Source organism: Metopolophium dirhodum, chromosome 3 (assembly GCF_019925205.1).
Source record: "Metopolophium dirhodum isolate CAU chromosome 3, ASM1992520v1, whole genome shotgun sequence".
In the NCBI taxonomy this organism is placed as follows: Eukaryota; Metazoa; Arthropoda; class Insecta; order Hemiptera; family Aphididae; genus Metopolophium; species Metopolophium dirhodum.
In genome coordinates this window covers 10,311,123-10,332,053 of record NC_083562.1, presented here as the reverse complement: position 1 = coordinate 10,332,053, position 20,931 = coordinate 10,311,123, and the positions used below count along the sequence as shown (strand labels likewise).

General features: G+C 27.2%; 1 protein-coding gene across 1 annotated transcript in view; it reads left to right on the top strand.

Moving 5' to 3' along the window:
- The window catches only part of LOC132940140 (uncharacterized), a 64,541-nt gene that overhangs the window by 27,553 nt on the left and 16,057 nt on the right, over nt 1–20,931 (top strand). The window contains 1 exon segment of the mRNA XM_061007578.1: nt 14,753–14,818. Coding sequence (XP_060863561.1) covers nt 14,753–14,818 — 66 coding nt within the window.

The following is a 20,931-nucleotide window of genomic DNA, read 5'->3' as shown; positions in this document are numbered from 1 at the left end:
AGATAATCAAGAGTTAAACATTTTTGTAGTTTTACTCATCGGCGATCGTTTACAATCAGATCCTGCACGTCGTGTCCCATAATATATTATAACAATTATTATAGTAGGCATGTATTTATAAGTCAATAATCAAACAGTTGTGCTGTAGTGGAATTTACTAAGAGACGACGGTGATTTAGGACCAATACAGTCCGAAAACATATCGTTCGACACGGTCTGTCATTTAATATATTATTATGTACGTGTTGAGGTTGACTGTTGGTACATCGTGGGTATACTATGTATAATAGTAGATGGATTATAGATGGACGCGTGCACGATATATCAATATACCACACTTAAGTCGTCGTACTATAGCACTTATGCGTACGTGCAGTATATAGGTACGCTGTCATTCAAAAATATTATCAACGTTATACCAATGAAAAACGTAATAAATTAATCTTCGTAATGTGTTATTATTTTTCAGGATAATCATGAGTTTAAAATTTTCGTAGTTTTACTCATTGACGATCGTTTACAATCAGATGATCCTGCACGTAGTGTCATGTTTCATAATATATTATAATAATAATATTATAGTATGTATTTATAACAATTATTATAGTAGGCATGTATTTATAAGTCAATAATCAAACAGTTGCGCTGTTGTAGTGGAATTTACTAAGATACGATGACGGCGATTTAGGAGCAATACAGTCCGAAAACATATCATTCGACACGGTCTGTCATTTAATACATTATGTACGTGTTGGTACATCGTACTATGTATAACAGTAGATGGATAGATGGACGCGATATATCACACCTAAGTCGCCGTACTAGCACTTATATGCGTACGTGTACGCGTGTCGTCACGTAATTATATTATACGCTGTTGTGCGCATTATATATATATAGGCAATGTAGGTATATATTTTGTACACGACCGTCCTCCTTGCCCGTTCAATGCTTATACCTACGTTTGAAATAATATATATAATAATAATATGATATATATGATATTTATTATGCACGGCGACATCGCGTCTACTTCTTTGGTGTATAATTAATAGAGTATTATTATATTATATTATGTTATGTTATATTGTGTACCTGCAACTACGGCATACTACGACGACGACGACGACGACGACCCTGATACGCGTGTTATATTGTTAATATTATATATGCAGATAATAATATTATATAATAAGATAGAGTCATGATATTGTAGTACGTTCTCCCGATTTTATTATTTTTTTTTTTGTCTCAAAGTCAACCACGTCCCTGCAGCAGCAGCAGAATTATACCGGCGTCGAGTTTTTTTAATCCCGACACGAGCTCTCATAATATTCAAATTAAATTAATTTGCCCCCCGTTAGTTAAACACTAATATAATATTTTTAAAATAGGTATATATTACTATAATGTGCGCATCTCTCACTTAGCAGTGAACATATCTCATACGTCAAATAATAATGTCATTATCGCGGTCGCCGGCACCTGCGAAGTCTATTATATATCTATCTTGATACATTTTTTACGTAAAATATAATATAATAAAACATAAAATTGTATTTTGAACTTCAAAGTGTAGTTACCGTTTTATTATCATTTTATTAATGGTATATACGTTAAAAAGATACCGTGCATATAATATTATAACATAATAATATAAAATATGGAATGAATATTGACACACGACCCCGGGGTGTAGCTAAATAGCCTATCTTCAGCGCCGTGTAACAATAACAATATTATTTTGAAATACAATATTAATATTTATTTAGTTGATTTTCTTATTAATAATATTATTTATTCAATAAAATACAATTTTTTCCTTCCATGTTTTTATAAGTGTGGGTTTAAGAGAGGGTGTCCGATGTCTGTTATTAAAAGCAATATTTGGGCATGTGTAAACTTAAAAGAAAAAACTTATCTTTATCGTTTTTAAAGATAGGTACATGTTTGGTCGGGAAAAAACGAAAATGGTATAAAAATACACGTTAAAATACGATTGGAAAAAAAAATGATAACCATCAGTGTTTACAGTGTTTATTTACCAAACTTTGAACGGTTACACCTTGAAATATTTTTATTCAATATTATTTGCTTATATTATGTACGTTTAGGGTTTGCACTCCCTGAAATTCCCGGCAACGTAATAAATGACAATTTATTTTCGGTAATTATTTTTGTTATCATATTATACAGTCACGTATATTGTTTTATGTATTTTTCGGATCACTATGATTATACTATTTTATTTTTTTATTTAGCTTTTAATAATAAACTATGACAGCTCAACAATTATATGAATAATATGCATTGTTAATATTAACTATAAAATACGTCATTATAAGTCATAACTATATAATTGTGTATGTTTTAATAATTTCGTTATGAATTAAAAGTCCTTCTATATCACAAGATAGTTATTCATCACCCACATAATATTCTTTGGGACTATTATCCTTGGTATAAATATTTCAATAACTGAGAATTTACTTGTTCAAATTTTGAATTAAGTATAGGTATTAACATTTTTAAAAAAGAATTGAAAAACAGAAGTTTATTTTTTTCCAGGAAATTTTCCATTCCTATGTATGTTGTTAAAACTTTCTGTAAACATATGCAGTATGCACATAATATATCAACATTTTTCATAAAGATTTAAAGATACATTAATGGCTACTAACAATAGGTAATAATATACTTGTATTATTGTTATATAATATATCAAACTAACCTTGACTTTAAATATGTTTCAGATATTTTATGCAAATCACTATTACATATTTAAATTTCAAAAATACTCGCAATTGACACATGAGCAAATGACAATATTATTCACAGAAGAAATCGATGGATAGTACAATATTACATAAAAATAATAAACCACTGAATCTAATAATCAGTTACAAATTCTAATAATACATAATATAATATTATTCAATGTTGAATGCAGAAGTTAAATTATTATTTCATACTTCCAGTTAAACCAACATAACAAAATCCTTTTATAAATATAATAATTAGTTTATTAAGTTAGTTAACTATTATGTACAATATATATATATATTCAATTATTATATTATAAAAATTTATAACGCGCAAAGCATGAATTGTACATTGTAAAATATTAAAAATTTAAAAATAAATAATGATGTAACAATTTTCACTGTTAAAAGTTTAAAACAAAAACATCTAAAATTATTAAAACCTTTTAAGATATAATCATGACCGTGCTGGCTCGTTGGTTCACGTTACAGCGGTTACTTGTATAACCAGGCCAGAGAACTCATTACTTATCTGGAGAAATCCGAATCATATCATTATATATTGTTTGAACAGGCTAGCCGATTGGCAAGACGACAAAATATTTCGGATAGAGAGAACTTTACACGAGAAGTAGATGACTGTTTTGGGCAGGCCACTTGGGTGGGTGTGTTGTAATTTAAAATTTAATGACCATGAATTATTGCAAACCATTTTGAGTAGAGATAATTTAATAATAAGTTGACCACACTTAATACTAAAAAATTGTGTTTTAAAAAGAGACTTAATTATAGGACATTGATAATTTTTTGTCTATATACAATATTAGAATTTTAAATTACCCTAAATAACCCATCTGCACTAAATAAAATATTTTATGCTTTGCAATAACATAAAATTTAACAAAATGTTATTTTTTATATTTTACTTCTATAAAATCATACTTGTTTAAATTCATTAAAACAATTGTAGAAAATATTAAAAGCATTCCCTTTGTTCTTAAGCTAAATAAGCCAAAAACTACGTAATAATTGTAAACAACAATATACATGTGTAGGAATTTAATACTAATTAATCTTTAATCCTAAGTATTAGGATAGTATATATTTAGTAAATAGTAGGTTAATGTGATTATATTGAAATATTGTTTTGACAACTTAAAACATTCAATTACCTACCTAATACAGTTAGCGAAAATGAGACTTGAATATCATCTGTTTATAATCAAATTTCAGCTGTGTTCCACATTATTGTAAGAATATAAAATAATTATAATAATGACTATATAAGTTCTTCATTAGACCCAAAAATTATATTATATTATACTGACTGATTTGTTACTTTATGCTGTACCTAATACCTATCTACTTTAATTAAGTCTATTATATCATATAGGCCATTTGTTAATTTTAAAAACTACATTTAATTAATAAATTAATGTCTATTTTTCAATTTAAATTTGGGCAAAATTTAATTGTTGCTAAAAATGTACATAATTATAAATTTTAGGTCATTAGTAATGTGAGATTTTCGTGTGTACGCCTTACACGTTTTTTATATTAGTACATCAGATTATCACTTACAATGTTATTGAATGACACAGAAGAAAACGTATTATGTTATTAATGTCATCGTTTGATGTTGATTTGACAGTTCAAGTGACTCATTTTACATGCTGCAATAATTTACTCGGTAATTTATATATGTTTTATTTCATTAAAAACTATAAATATGAAGAAAAACAAGATATCAAGACATCAAGTGCATATAGGTACTAGGTAGTAGCTATTAGGTAGTAGATATTGAATAATCATTTTCATGAAAACCAATTTGAAAATTGTTAATGGATCAAATACTGTTAGGTATATTACATAAATATAAGGTAGGTAATTTTATTCACTATGCCTAGCCTATTTTACAGCTAAAAGTAATTCATGTTGTTTTAATAATTATTTCAACATTATAATAGGCACACATATTAAGATGAGGAATAGCTATGTGCATAAAAATAATCATTATTAGAATTTAAAACTAAGAAAACATTTTTATGATAAATAATAATATTTATAATATAAGTCAGTAAGTATTAGTTGGCTATAAAGACAATTTTGTAAGGCTTAGGTAGGTTAGGTAGGTATGATAAGACAGAAGAAAAAATAGAAGACAGAAAGGGATTCATCGGCAGAGATCATGTGATTCGATTACTTTAAAACAAAACAGTGTGTATACACCTTAATTGATTATTGTGTATGTTTTTTATTTTATTTGTATACGTTGGAAGTTATAATTGTTTTACGACATTATGTCAACGCTCAACTATTGCTTATTGCTTAATGACTCTTAACGCAGGCGCATGGGTGTGTGTATAAGTATATGTGACGTGTATACACACAACATTTTGAGTTTATTTTGAGACAATAACTTATTATATGTTTCTTGTAACTATTATATACAAGTACATAGTATTCATATTTTTTCTTTTCTTTCATCCATCCGCTAATATAACAAAATATAAATAAAAATAAAAATATATATTAATACAACATTCTATAAAAGTAAGGTTATTTTTTTTAGTGGTAGGTACAAATAATTTAAACACTATAACGATTAAAAAAGGAATGTGAACGAAAATAACCTTTTGGATCCAGCAATATCTAAGTTAAGAGACATTTATATCTTTTACGAAAACTTATTCCGTTTCCTATAAACATATCTATCTATAGATGTAGTGTGCTTATTTAACATATGCACTGTAGCCTGCCACTCTAGAATAACTGTCCAGCACTAAGAAAACAATTTTACACCACTATAAACTTATTGGAAAACTGATACGACTTCGTCTATGAAGTCGGATAGTAAATGTAATGGGTTTTTTTCGATGGAACCATTGCAATTAATTTTCATTAAAACGAGTACAAATATAATTTAAAGTTATTCGTCCTTAAAATAATGAAATAGAATATTTTAAACAAGAAAACTATTTAAACTAAATCCAAATTACCGCAATTCATTTGGATTTTCAACATAATATGAAATATTAATGACAACTTGTAATAATTTCAAAACAATATGATGTTTTAATAAAATCAATTTAATGATTTATTTAAACTAAATGATCCGTCACTTAATAAATGGCATAATACTTACCTATAATCCAATCGAGACAATCATATATTTTGTTTAACCAATAACAATTTTATAAACTTACTAATATTGTTAGGAATATGGTTTTATATTTTTATTACATTAAATCGTTTTAATACCTATATTGAGTTGTTGTCAGATAGATATTGCCAGAAAATGAAAACTCGTCGTCGGTCGGACCGTCGATGTATTTGGCCCAAAGCACTCCCGTCTATCGAACGTACATGATTTGAATACGTGGGGCCCATATACATTTTTGGCGAATATCGTCGGACAAGAATGTCCGCATGTATATGTGTGTCTGTGTGCAGTATATATGTTATATATAAATGTGTATTTTGTTTTTTTTTTTTCGTTTTTGGTATGTGAACGTAAACCGATATGGAATTCGTAATGAATTCGACTGCGTGTGTGTCCATATAGTGTGTCGGCTGGTGATGGTAGAGCTATATAGTGGCGGTGGTAGTGGTGGTGAATACGCGGAGGGGCGCAGGAGCAGTGCAAAATTGGAATGTTAAGTGGCTGAAAAAAAAAAATGAACAGAATAAAAACGGTCTAAATAATAACGAAGCAATAAAACGAGAACACGAACTAGAAGTTGTTTTTTTCCCCGTTATATTTTTCCTACGGTTGTTATTATTATTATTATTATTGTTATTATTACAAGGGCATATCGTTCCCGCAGGGAGGAAATTTAATTTTCTTATATTATACGGGTTGCCGTGTGCGTACGGTTCATGAATAACAAAACGAAACACAAACTGGAAATCACGGAATTATAATACATGGTTTTCCTTACGGTTCATCATTAGTGTAATATTGTTATCGGGCCATCGGGGGCCTGGGCCGCGTACACCGACTGCGACAACACTACTCGCCCCCGACACCGTTTCAAGTGCCGATTATTCTAATGATGTGTGCATATTATAATACCTGTTAGCTGTTGTTTCGAATAACGTATAGACTGTGCAGGGTACTTTACGGGTGGTGCTTGGTTTAATCGACGATTGAACCGATTGAAAGTACCTATAATAGTATATACACCATTGCGGTTCATAAATCGCGACCGCTGCAGCTGCAGGTTGATAATTAATTATGTAGTTACTTTTTACTTTTTTCACTCGAGACATTTTAATTCGTTAATATTTTTAATTTACAAAATACAATAACATGTTCGTAGAGACAAAATTATATCACGATGGTCACAAATATTGTTCAACTCAACGTACTTACCTATATTTTTATTGAAGTTATGATTTTTGCTGTACAAAGTCAAATATTTTGTTTATGTATGAGTATGATACGTTTGAGAGTGCTCAGGTAAACACACAATTAAATGTGCCTGGTTGTGATCAGTTCAAGTCTACAATATTTAATATGAGAAGAAATCCTGCACCGTTATCACCGTTTGATATTATATAGAATGAGCAAATTTGTTTAGGCAAAGACCATGTCGACACTCCCGAGTCAGTTCCACATGCATGGTTCGCTTGACGCTTACACCTTTTATATTAGTCTATTGGTTCATAAAAAAAAAAACAGAATTGTAGTATCTACGTGTAAAGTGCATAATTCTATTTTCTAGATGAAACGAAATCCGTTTTCTTCTATCGTAATACATTATTTACTACAAATGTATACATTACATATTATATCAAGATTCTTGCATAATACGTATATATCTATCTAAAAAATGAAATTAGCTCGATTATATGTATAATCGAGCAGTATCTGTAGGTTGAGCTAACATCCTACGTGACAGGTACAGTATGTGAATCGAATTGCTGGTCGTGACTCGCAGCACGGAAATAATCGAATGGGCGGTTGCGGTTCAGTAAGATTTTAGATTTAAGTTTGTTTTTTGGTTACGAACATGCATATATATCTACTAAGGAGGTACGTCGAATGGAATAGGTACTTTAACCAATCAAAGAGCGTGCGATATGTATAGCCGCTGTGGAAAAACGTGTATTCTGTCCGTTTAAAAATCGATCTTATTCGAGTTTCCAACTGTGCAGGATTCCATTTTGATTTTTGTCCAATGACAAAGCATTATCAACCGTTCAGAATCCTGTAACCGTCGACTAGACGATTGTGGTATAGGTACTTAATTGATACGTAATGCAATTTATTTACATTGGTCTTTTACACGATATATTGTATCGAGTGTAAAAAACGTGTATGTACAAGCACAACTATTTAAAAGAAACAATATTGCTACTCAGAAGCAACCGTAATCCCCCCTCCCCGCACAAACAAACCGTAATCCCATATTATTGTGAGTAATTATTTAAGATATACAAGGTAGAAGGTATTCAAGGTATATCAGGAAGCAATTTGAATATGTCAGATCATCATAATACAGCTTATGGCCTATATTTTAAAAATTATTTATGTAAAATAGTTAAAAGTGGTTGAATTGTAGTGACAAGACATAAGCTATATACAATAAATATGACTAAAGTAGGTATATGTATATAGAATATAATTGGGAATAAATTGATCTTATTTATCGATTATTTAAAATAGGAACCAATGTTGACAAAAATAAAATAAAATGTGGAAAACTATTACGTACAATTACAGAAAACTTAACGCTATATCTCCACTCTCCAGTATCTCAAGTTAGTACGTATTGTGAATAAATTAACTTTATCATAATATACATTTGAAAAGAGTGTTGGTATAAATATTCAAAAAAAAAAATAGTGTAAAATGTCAGCCAATGGCCACGCTTCCGAGACTTATTCCTAATAAGAAAAAATAGTGTTTATTTATATTATACTTTATAATCAGATAAATTGATATCAATCCCACCAATATGATTTAAGCTAAAAGTACCAATTTAAGGATAGAGTTTTGTTCTTATTGATTTTTCTTTCATACACTGTTTCCTTATGATAAATTATAAAAATGGTTTTGACGATGAATTAAAGATTTATATGACTTTAATTCAAAACCAATGTTTGAACAAGGATTGTAAAGGAAAAACAACTGTATTTATCTCATACGTATATAATATGTACATATTTTATTATTTGAGTAATAAATCAAATAACCACAAATAACTATAAGTGACGTCTAAAAAGTACCTACAACAAAACATAAATACTTATATATTTTTTAAAAGATTACTATAAAGTATCTACTGATAAAATAATTAGATATAATATAACTACAAAATAATATTTATTTTTGAAACTAGACTAAACATTATCGATGGAAATAAAGTTTTTTTCATGTTTATTAACGTATTTTATATTTTATGTCAAGTTATTCAGTCAAAACGGATTTTTACTTTGTCTATGAGTTCGGTTTTGATAAATTTGCATTTATACTATCTGTGCCTTCTTATATTAAAATGTTAAAATCTGATGAAACAATATATTTATAATATTTATCATTTAAGTAGGTATACAATATTTATTTATTTATCTGGTTATTAAAATGTTAAAATGTGGTAGATATTTATATTATATAAATTATTAAATGCCTATCTAAAATACTAAATATTTCTGTATACATAAAATAAAATCTCCTGACGGACTAATCGACGTATAGCCAAAACTATGATGGCTGGACTTGAAATTATCCAAAATGTAAGAGAGCATTAAGAAAAGGTTTTTAAAAATTCGCATTTTAAAGATGGGCTATCGCTAGGATTATGTTTCGGAAAACGGAAATTGAATATTTATTTGTTTATTTACATTTGTCTATTGGTTGTCATTGGTAAAGTAAATAAAATAATTATAATATAGTACATAAAAATATTTCTTTCTATGTTCACAATAGACTTAAAAACTACTGGACTGTTTTCAATAAAAGTTATATCAATAGATTTCTTGAGACTTAGGAAGGATTCGTAGCTTAGTTTTCAACCCATATAGGTCGCTTATACATGAGTTTAGTTTTGGCTTACGAAAATCGAATATTTTTTTGTTTATTTAAATGGTTTCCATTGATTATACAGATAATAAATTAGTTATTATGATTGGATACAAATGCGTGTGTATTGTATTGTATTTTGTCCATGACGCTTACAAAGCTATTCTATATAAATGTAAAATTGAATAATAGTTATTATATAAAAGAGGCAACATGAATGGTTGAGGCTCATATTAAATAAAAAAAATACTCTGTCGATTTTAACAAACAACAATTAAGAATATTTTAACAAAAGTAAATCGAAAACGAACAATTTGAAAATAGCCATTTTGCAAAGTTTTTTATTTATTATATGAAGAAAAGTAAATGTTTAAATTGGTTAAATTTTAAATGAATGATAGCAATGTTTTCAAAAACCACTGATTAATATATAATTAATGTTAATCCAATATGCAATAAAAAACACAACTCGTTGATATTTTATTGAATAATTTTAACTTATTTTTTTTTACTACTCAAAACGTCCACCAATAAATGTACCACCCGAATAAGTCAATTTTATATTCCTATGATATTATTTGTAACGAAATTAATATATCACTGGGAATATTTGGCATTTTTTTAACAATAGCTCTAATTTCATTATAAAGATCATGGGCTTACAAAATCGACTTATGCGTAGCAGTTCATGATTGATATAATGATCAATATTATAAAAACAAATAAAAAATTGTATGGGTAGTATTCTCAGGGTAGTAGTATTTTAGCTCTAACGCTTTTTAACATTTTTACATCCGATAGTCCACACTTTGAAAACACCACCTCTTGCTACATTCGCTGATGATACAGCCATTATTTCAACAAACCTAACCAGATAGCCTCTGACGGACTTAAACATAACTTAATGAACTTTAAAACTAGTTCAACCTGTGGAGAATTAAAATAAATCCTAACAAATCAGCACACACAACTTTCTCCCTACGTCCCGGTATTTCCCCCCCCCCATGACTTTTAATAAAGATATGATTCCCTCAAAAAAAGTAACTCGATATCTTGGAGTTCACTTATGGACAAACATTTTACATGATCCACTCATAAAAAATTAAGAGAACATTTCTCAACATTAAACTCCACAAACTTAGACACCTCCTCAAATAAAATTTTCCACTCAATATCAAATTTTTAATCTACAAGCAACTTATTCACCCATCGATGACCTCAGGAATTTAGCTATGGGGTACGGCCAAAACATCAAATATTAAAATATTCCAATCATTCCAGTCAATTTTCCTCCGCCTCATCAAAAAATCCCAACCAAAATTAATTTGCTAGCCTCCAACTATTATAAGCCATTTCACAAAAAACATATTCAACCATTCAAATCCATTTATTTCAAACCTGTCCTCTCTTACACTTCCTGATAACCCACCACGTCGTCTTAATGGTTTGCAATCCGACTATGTCAGATCGCGGACAATGTGCGACAGCATATCAAGCATACCGATGAGTGGCTATAAATGCAACTCAGCCACCTTGGTAGGCCATGTGCAAAAATTCGATTTGGTGTATGCTTGTACCTGATCTATTTTGCCCAAATCACCAACGGCAACCAATAATAAATAAACACTAATTTCTACTAATTATTTCTCTTATAGCAACCATTTACCAACAACAATTTCCAACGTAAATTTCAAAATCCCTGTTTTAGCACTTCCCCGGGTTGGGCCAACCAGGTTAAATTGCTAACCCAAACCATTCAAGGACCCACACAAAAAAAAATATCATCAAAATCGGTGCATTAGGATGAATATATATATTTCTTCCGGTGTGTAAGTATTCAAAGATAATTAAGAGTTATATAAAGTTTATTTTATTATCACAATAATTTATAATTTGTTGTGTCAAAAATTTTATAATATTATTGTAGTATTAAATTTTTTATGATCTCATTTTATATTTTAATACACAATATTATGATTATTATAATAAAAATTATTTCCAGTGCTTGAAATGTGCGAGGAATACAGTCACTTTTACTTAATCATGACTTCATTCATTTAGGAACTTGAGGAATTATATTTAAACTTGCAAACTTAGTTTCTTTTAAAATTGCCCCATATTTTAAAATATTTATATTGCTAGTTTTAGTCAAACACTGAATTATAATAACTGCAACCAAAATATAACGAGTAAGAAAAATGTACGGTCGTATTATAGGTGATTTCAAACAAAACTATTATAAACTATTGTTTTAAACATATGTTTCAATAATGGTTTATGTGCGTAGACGATTTTATGTATTTATTCATCTATTCTATACTAGAACAATAAAATAATATGTTTTCATCAAATATAATAATTGTTCTTTCTAATAAAAACACTTGGAAAGATATTTACCATTGTAACAATACCGTAATAACTTGTACAAATGTTTTGAAATAATTATTCAACTAAGTACATCATGCATGCAAAATATGAATATAAGTCATCATTCAAAATATTATGCTTTGATATATAAGTCGATGTCATTCGTATATTTAAAAATGCATATCGTGTGTGCTTAAGTAACTTAACGAGTTTGTTAACGTATAGGTACGTATGTTGTTATTTTTAAATAGTGAAATCATTCATAATGTTTTAGAAGTTGTAATAATTGTGTTCAAATTTAGTTTAATATACCTAAGCAACACTTTTTTTTTAAATCTGAGAATCAAACATATCTTGTTATTTGGTTGTGTACCTACTATTATTATTATTTGTTTGTACATTATGTAAATATAATAATTACTAAACCTGCAGTTATAGTATATTAAAATGAATAACACATAATATTAATAATAAATACAGTTAAAAATAAATTATAATATTATGTCTCTTACATTTTTACATCGTAATGATATCGAATTAATATAAATAGCTAAGTCAACATATTTTATAATAGGTACATTTTATTTGTTTATTTGCTTTTTCGGATATTTTATGGCATATTCAACATTTTAAAAGTGTTCTTCCTGTGTTTCGTGTAACTATATTGCATCTAACTATATTCGAAAACGAAGAATTAGGATTAATACGATTTGAATACTTATTTTTGTTTATGAAAATATTAATTATGTTTCAGTAGTGTTACTGCTGGGTGACTTCTCTTATCACGTCTCCACGTCTTGTACACATATATATGCACAAAATATATATATATTGTAAATACCTACCATTACAGATTGTATATATTCCAATAAAATATGTTTAAAAAAATAAAAATAAATAAAATGTTTGGTTAAAAAAAGCTGGAAAAGTTTAATGCCCAGTGATTCGAACGCAAAAAACATATTGAACTTATATTGATTAACTGTTAACAAACCATTTTCGTGTAGGTAGTACAAATTCTGCAGAGATATTCAATTTCAGATGCGGTTCCAAATAAAGGACGTAGTACTGAAGGATCGATTGTCGTTTGTGGTGAACCCGAAACCGTCAAACATTTTATTCAGCCTGATTACTATTTGTGGCGACATTCTCTCTACTACAGTTATATATGATATTCTATACGCGTTAATGAAACTTCAACCGAAAGTCCAACTATGATGCTTGTCAATTAGGGTTTTAGGACTTGACACTTAAATATTGATTTCTTTTTCCGTATATAAAGTTCACATTAATAAGTCACTGTAGCTTAAGTCTTAATCTAAAGCCCTAATCATTATAAACTCTGCTCAGAGTTTAATAGTATTGATATAAATGTATATGACGTACACTTTTTGAGTCCATTCGTCAATATAATATTATGTAGAGTAACTTTGCTGATTATTACCAAAGTATATACGTGTATAAATATATATTTAAAATAAAATTATAATCTTATTGTCTACCAGTTGTAGTAATTATTAAGTATTAATAATCGATGGTTTACTATTATTCCATAACAGTAATAATTAATTTTGATAGTGTCTTGTAAGTTGGATTAATAAAACAATTTGTGTCCAACGTTAAATATAATAAGAAAATATATTTATTTTAGTAGCGAATTCAATCGAAAATCTGAAATAATTGTGAATAAATTATATATTTATTTTTTAGAATTATAATGGCACAAGTCTTCAAGTTATTCTGTTTTGCAATTCCTGTACTACTCGTAAGTATTATTTAGTATTTACTTTTTACTTATTAGATTAATTTATAACCAAATATAAAAAAATGTAATGTTTGTATCTAGTTTTTACAGTTGGCAGATGCAGCTGTCTCTGAAAATTCTCCTAGTACAGGTGGTGAGTTATTATTCAGTATTGAAATTTTAAATAGCATACATAAATTATTATTTTATTATTTTATGAAGTTTTTTAGAAGTTTTTTTTAAAACAAACATTTTGAAATAGCAAAATGGAATTAAATTACGTTTGAAATTGTTGTACCTAGGTAATAACATTACTAATAGTTTCAAAATATTTATATTCAACAGACAATTGAGTGTATTAATCAACATTGTAAAACCACAGGCCAAACTATTATTACAACTAGTGAAATCCGACTAATTGTCCGTTAATAGGAATACCAAGTAATATGGTTTCGCGGAAAATGTCCTTAGTACTCTCGTCCAATATAGGTCCTATAACCTATCAATTATCATCGTACTATATTATGTCCAGGGTATACATCCATATTCCATATAAGTGCGTAATTCACATTTCAAAGGCTGTGCAGTTTCCCGATGAATATGTGATATGTGCGATCGACATTTGTTCATATGTTTGATGTAGGACGATTGGATTAAATATTTTCTATAGCAGCAAAAGTCAATATTTGTTTGCGATGTTACTGAATTGATGCGAAACAACGCAGGAAAATTTAATTTCTCCATTTCGTAAATGCGGCCGTGATATATCCTGTAAATGACGTGTAATCTTATACTGGGTCGCAATATTGCTCTGCGAAAAGGTCCAAAAAATACTCAGTTATAGTGGACTAGGTAAACTGTATTTTATGTTTTGTGTATTTTTTTATAATTATTTATATCATAGACTATGTCATGCTAGCTTCATTTCTAAAAGGTTTGTCCGCACTCACTCGTTTCGGTTCACTCTATAATACGAGTCTCTGAGAGAGTAACGATTTAAAGAACTACCTGTGGTTTAATGAAACTAAAAATAAGTGAAAATCGACTCCTGTAGAATTTATAATATTTATTAGTTATTAGTTTAGTAATTCCTTTACGCTCCACAGAAAAATTATAAGATCTTCTATGTGACTTTGATTAAGGATAATAGGAAATATAAATATAAACTCAATTTTTTTATGCCAGCAATTACTGTAATAGCTGTTTACATTTTATCATAATTTACAGTTAATTTTATACACATTTTATATTTTATATTCATTGAAAACTATAGAAAGAAATATGTCGGATGCGTCTAAGGTATTGGAAATTAGTAATTACTAATAACTACGGTTTTAATAAATTTCATTTTTCCAAGTACATGTACTGTAGGCTACTATTCTTTTTTTGAAAAAACATTACGAACTTTCAATTTACTGTAAACTACCATTGGGAACTGAAATATTAAATGGTTAAAAATGTAAAATATTCAAATTAGAGATGATTTTGAATTACCAAAGTAGACATTGAAAGTATTATGGCAGTTTAAATAACTTTTTTAGATTCTGAGCGGAGAATGGTGTTTTTTTTCTTCTATATCCTGTATACAAAATTTTTACAAAAAGGAGTGCTTCGATTTCAACATATAGTACCTTATCTTTTAGCAAATTGGATCAAGATGGTACTTTAAAAAGGTTATTTTTCGATTTTATCCATAGTTATTTAATGCCACGGGAAAGACCACCGAAAAATTACGAAAAACTGCTAAAAATGGGATTTTAATTTCTAACGCTTTATTTATCACCGTAGAAACGAATAAAAAATAATAATATTATAATATTAATTCAACTACATGATATAATAAATAATGGGAATGTAAAATATCCACACTGACAAACCATTTCCGCTCAGAATCGTTTTTATTATACAATGATATAATATCATTGAATTCAAGTTTAATACAATCCATTATACAATGACCCACTTGTAACTTACTGTACAGCAGAGCGACATCCACTTACCCGCTTTTTTTATTTTAAGTTATCAAGTGTTATGCTTAAAGTAGTATCATTGAGTGTAATAATATATACTCAATGGTAGTATTCTGCAATGAATCATTTAAATACAATTGTATACTACTATTTTCTATTGTATTGTGTTAAATTATCAAGTCATACGAGTAATTGTGTGATACATATTAATATTTTTAAAGACACGGAGTCAAACGACCAAGACGGAAAAGAACAAAGACCAACTTTTTTAAAAACAATTGATAAAGCCAAAGATAGCAGGCCTTTAAAAATAGTAAAAGAGATATCAAGTGTTGCAGGAGAACACTTGGGTAAATTTTCAAAGGACTTCGAATCTACGCTAAAAGCTGAAGAAGAAAAACAAAAAAACGTGGACGGTAAAAACCAAGAGTGAACGTTAAATATCTAATATTTGTTTTTATACTGCTTAACTTTACATTTTGGCTTATTCTCGTAATTCTATACAATACAAATATGTCAATAGCGTAAATGTATAATTAATTTTATAAGACATGCAATTAAAAATGTTTAATTGTAATGCCTTGAGAAAATAAACTACGTAGGTACTTATATTATATTATTATTGTACCTAATATTATTATGTTTTGTAAACTAGATAAAAATTCATTCGTTCCAAATGTCATTAAAAATAATGTAGTTCTACCTGCAAAGGCCTTTGCCCAAACAAGTATCAATACTCTCCAAGAACCTGTAGGAAACATATTATCTAGTGTCCAAAAAACGTATGCTGATGAATTAGCTAAATCAGAACGTGAGTATCTACACTTACATTTACATTATAATATAACATATAATTGTATAAAAGTTTTCATTCAAATTGCCGTCATTATAATTTTTTTACATGGGCTTCGGGGAAAGTAATTGGTTTTGACGTAATCTTCATTACTTTTAAAATTTTTAAATGATCCGAGAGGAATATAATATTCATAAAAACACATAACACATCATTGTTTTTAATTTATCACCCATATTGTTAAAATACTAAATTATAATAAGATATTTCAGACATTGATAAAATTAACTTTTCATTTAAATATAATATTTTCACTAAAAATGTAAATTCAAAATTCTTAGTCCGAATCATATTAAGTATATTTAACAATATTTCAGAGGATGAAAATTATGTTCCATTAATTGGATCTTTTACAAAAATAGCAAATAAACCAGTTGCTATATTGAAAGCCTCGAAAAATATTGTAGGAAATACATTCGGTAGCATATTTGGAAAAGCGTCATCGCTTTGGAGATCGAGTAAAAAAACCAAAGGTATTAAACGAGAATAATTTATAATATTATAACAATGTAAAGCATCATAAGCTCGCGAATATATGCAAATTAAATACCTGAAAAGCATAAATAAATATTGAATTGTTATGTTTATGTATATTTATATAGTATATTACTTGAAAAATTAAGTTTTAATAATAAAACTATGATTGCTAATACAATTTTAACGAACAATTGGCATTTAATATTATGAAAGAAAATTATATTTTATCAAACGATATAAAATATGTATACATATTAGGTATATTACAATATAAAGTACCTGTGAATGAAACGTAAGAGTAAAATTTAGTAAATAACAAAATATAAAATGTACTCACCATTGGTTTTCAAAGTTATTTACTTATTGAGTAGGTATTATAAAATATCTGATTTACTTTATTCAGATAAGACAATATGTACGGGCTATTCTTTCTGAATCGTATTATTTGTTTATACATAGCAATGCATTTAATTTTATTTTAAAGAAATTTGTATTTTTTTTTTTTTTATGTATGGTCAAAACACCAGCTGAGAAACCTGAAAAAGAAGACTAATGAAGATACAAAAAATAAGCGAATTAGTGTTATTCTGAATACAATAAATTTATAATCATGGTGTGAACATGTTAATAAATAGTTTAACTCAATAACCATAAAAATATTTATAAATTATAATACTTATTACGTTGGATTAAAAAAACAACAAAAACAGACAATATATTAATTACATTAATTATTATATATTATATAAATTATTACTAAGAATTTGTAATTCCAATTATTCTACATAATACAATTTAAAATACTCAGTGCGATTTCTTTTTATTTTACAATGAACAAGATTTATATTAATTAAGTATAGGTAATCCAAATAGATGTTTATTTTATTATAACCATTAAATAATCATCAAATTATTTATGCCAATTATCTTGATATTATTTATACCAGAAAATAATCGTTTAATCATGTTATACATTTTTAAAAATCCATGAAAAATTTTAATCGTTTTTATACTACAAAATAAATTTAGTATTGTTAAAACAAAATAGCTTTATCACTGCAATCTGATTCTAAAATAATGTTCCCTGCGAATATCTTTTTTAATTATATTACACATGATACATATCCAATGACTTATATCTTCAATAATATTATGTAAGTATTTATTCTACCATTGAGAGAAACGTAACTGTCAAGACCTGTAGTTACCGCAATGTTTTCTATAACTACTGAAAAAATCGAAAAGTGACTACACAAATCGAAACTTATAATGATACACAACCTAACTTACAATAATTTTGATTTTTTTTGAAAAAAAAGTGGGCAAATGAGTACCGCTCTGCTTTACAGTATATAATATGTCGAGTGGGTCATTGTAAATATTGTAACGGATGTCAATATCAAGTATATTTCATATTTCCATGATGTATTTTTTGATATTGCTATAAAAATAACTTATTTTACTATTAGTAGGTACCTATAATGGTAGGTTGATTTACTTTTGGCCAAAAATATTTCATTTATTATATTAATCTTAATTAGGTAATTTATAATGTAAAATATTTTTATAATTATATTTCATATACCTAATATAAGATGCATAATATAGGTACGTAAAAGTTCAAGTTCCAACCAATAGTATTTTTTAATTAAAAATATTTAACATCATTATTCTTTGATTAAATATCTTATTTTATCTAAATTTAAACTTAGTGTATATAAAAAAAAACTATTTATATATTTTCTTTAGATTTTTTGGTTAAAATATAAACTACTTATGAGAAATCTTTTTTGAAGTATTTAGTCCTTAGATATAAAAATTCAACGTTTTATATATTTTTAACTACAAAATAATTTGTAAATTTTTCGTGATACTGAGTATTTTTGTCAATATTTGAACTTCAAATGTTTATAAAAAAAAATCTCACCTATCTATCTTTAATATTTTTAAATTGCTTTTACAACAACTTAGGAGGAACTTATTGTATGCGACTTTTTTTCAGAAAATGTCAGATGTTTATAAATAGCTCAAAAAGACTCAAAATATTTTTAAAATATTATCTTAGGTAGGTACTTGGAAAATTCAAAGTTCCTACGGAATTTATTTTTTTTTTAATTACAACAAAATAATAAAATCTATTTTATATATGTTGACTACTGGTAATTTTTTACTTTTAAATTGTCTTAGATACCTCAGTATCGTCTAAAATGCCTATATAAAATTGAAAACTTTCTGTTAAATTTATTTTCTTATTTCAATGGACTAAAATCTCGGTTTGCGATCATCTTTATCAACAATAATAAAATTATGGTTGTTAATTTAATATTAGATATTGACATCAAATAGGTCATGTTACAAGACTATGTTGTCTACTTTAGAATAGTTAATGTCTATGAAGAACAGGGAGATGATTTAAAGAAAAATAGATTAAATATATTATAGAATATTAATATAATTCAGCACAAAACAAATTTTTAAGTATAGTAAACAAAAAAAAAAACTCTTTTAAATTAACTTTTCAATTTTGCAGATCACATAGAACCTTCGATAACAAACAGACACTATGTAATCACATACAATGTACATAAATTAAAAATAATGTTAAATTGTATACGTTCCAGAATATAGCATATAAAAATTGTACATTGAACGTAAATTTAACGAAAATAAATAGGTAAATCTATATATTATATATGTAGGTAATAGGTATAATATATAAATAATTGAATTTCTAATATTATGATTGACATATTATTGTACTTTCAGTTGGTTGGGTGTAGGATGTAATTAATATATTCCATTGCTGACTATAGTTAAGTATAACTGTTTTAGTTGCAAGTACCTGCCTATACGTCTTACAATAAATTACATTTCTTGATTTGCAAGTAGCAAATACCTACTTAGGTAGATACTATTTATTGAAGGGTATTTCTATCAATTTCATTCAATTTATTCAAAGTCACTGAGACCTTCCTGTAACATTCACATTACGGGTATTTTCTTTCGCTTGTAAATATTGCGTGATTTAAAATATTATTAATTTCTTTAGTCTTGAAAATAACTTATATTACCTATAGTTATACTTATTTAAATTTATATACAACACTATATTTTATTTGATATTTACATTTTCTAAAAGGATTCAAAAATAACTGTTGGGTACCATCCATCGAATGTTTTAAAGATATTTCCATTCGTTATGCTAATGCACAATTAAACGCCAACTATTTCAAAATTAATATTACCTATATTTCATTTTAGAATCTTTCAATATAATGGTAGTTATTTAATAAGTATTTTTAAATTGGGACTTTGTTAAGTGAATAGTGTTGAGTATTATAGTGGCACATGAACAATTTACCATCTTTAGCGACAAAAAGATCAGTGAACATATTTTATATAACGGCATATATAAGTTATTCATTCATAAAGTATAAACGACGCATTTAAATTTCGAACAAATGTATGATAAAGAATAATTTAAAAATATTTATTACGTTTGGGGTCCTATAAATAACTATTTAGGTACACTAGTTCAACGTTTTTATAATTTTTAACAATAAATAATATCAACAAGTGTTAGAAAAATAGAATGTATTTAAAAAAGAAGTTTATAATTATCGAGGTCTTATAAATTTTATTTTATTTTAAAATAATAAACACAATATAATATAATATACATTTATATAAAAATCTTTTTGCATAATAACTACTTAATAATTATACGTGAT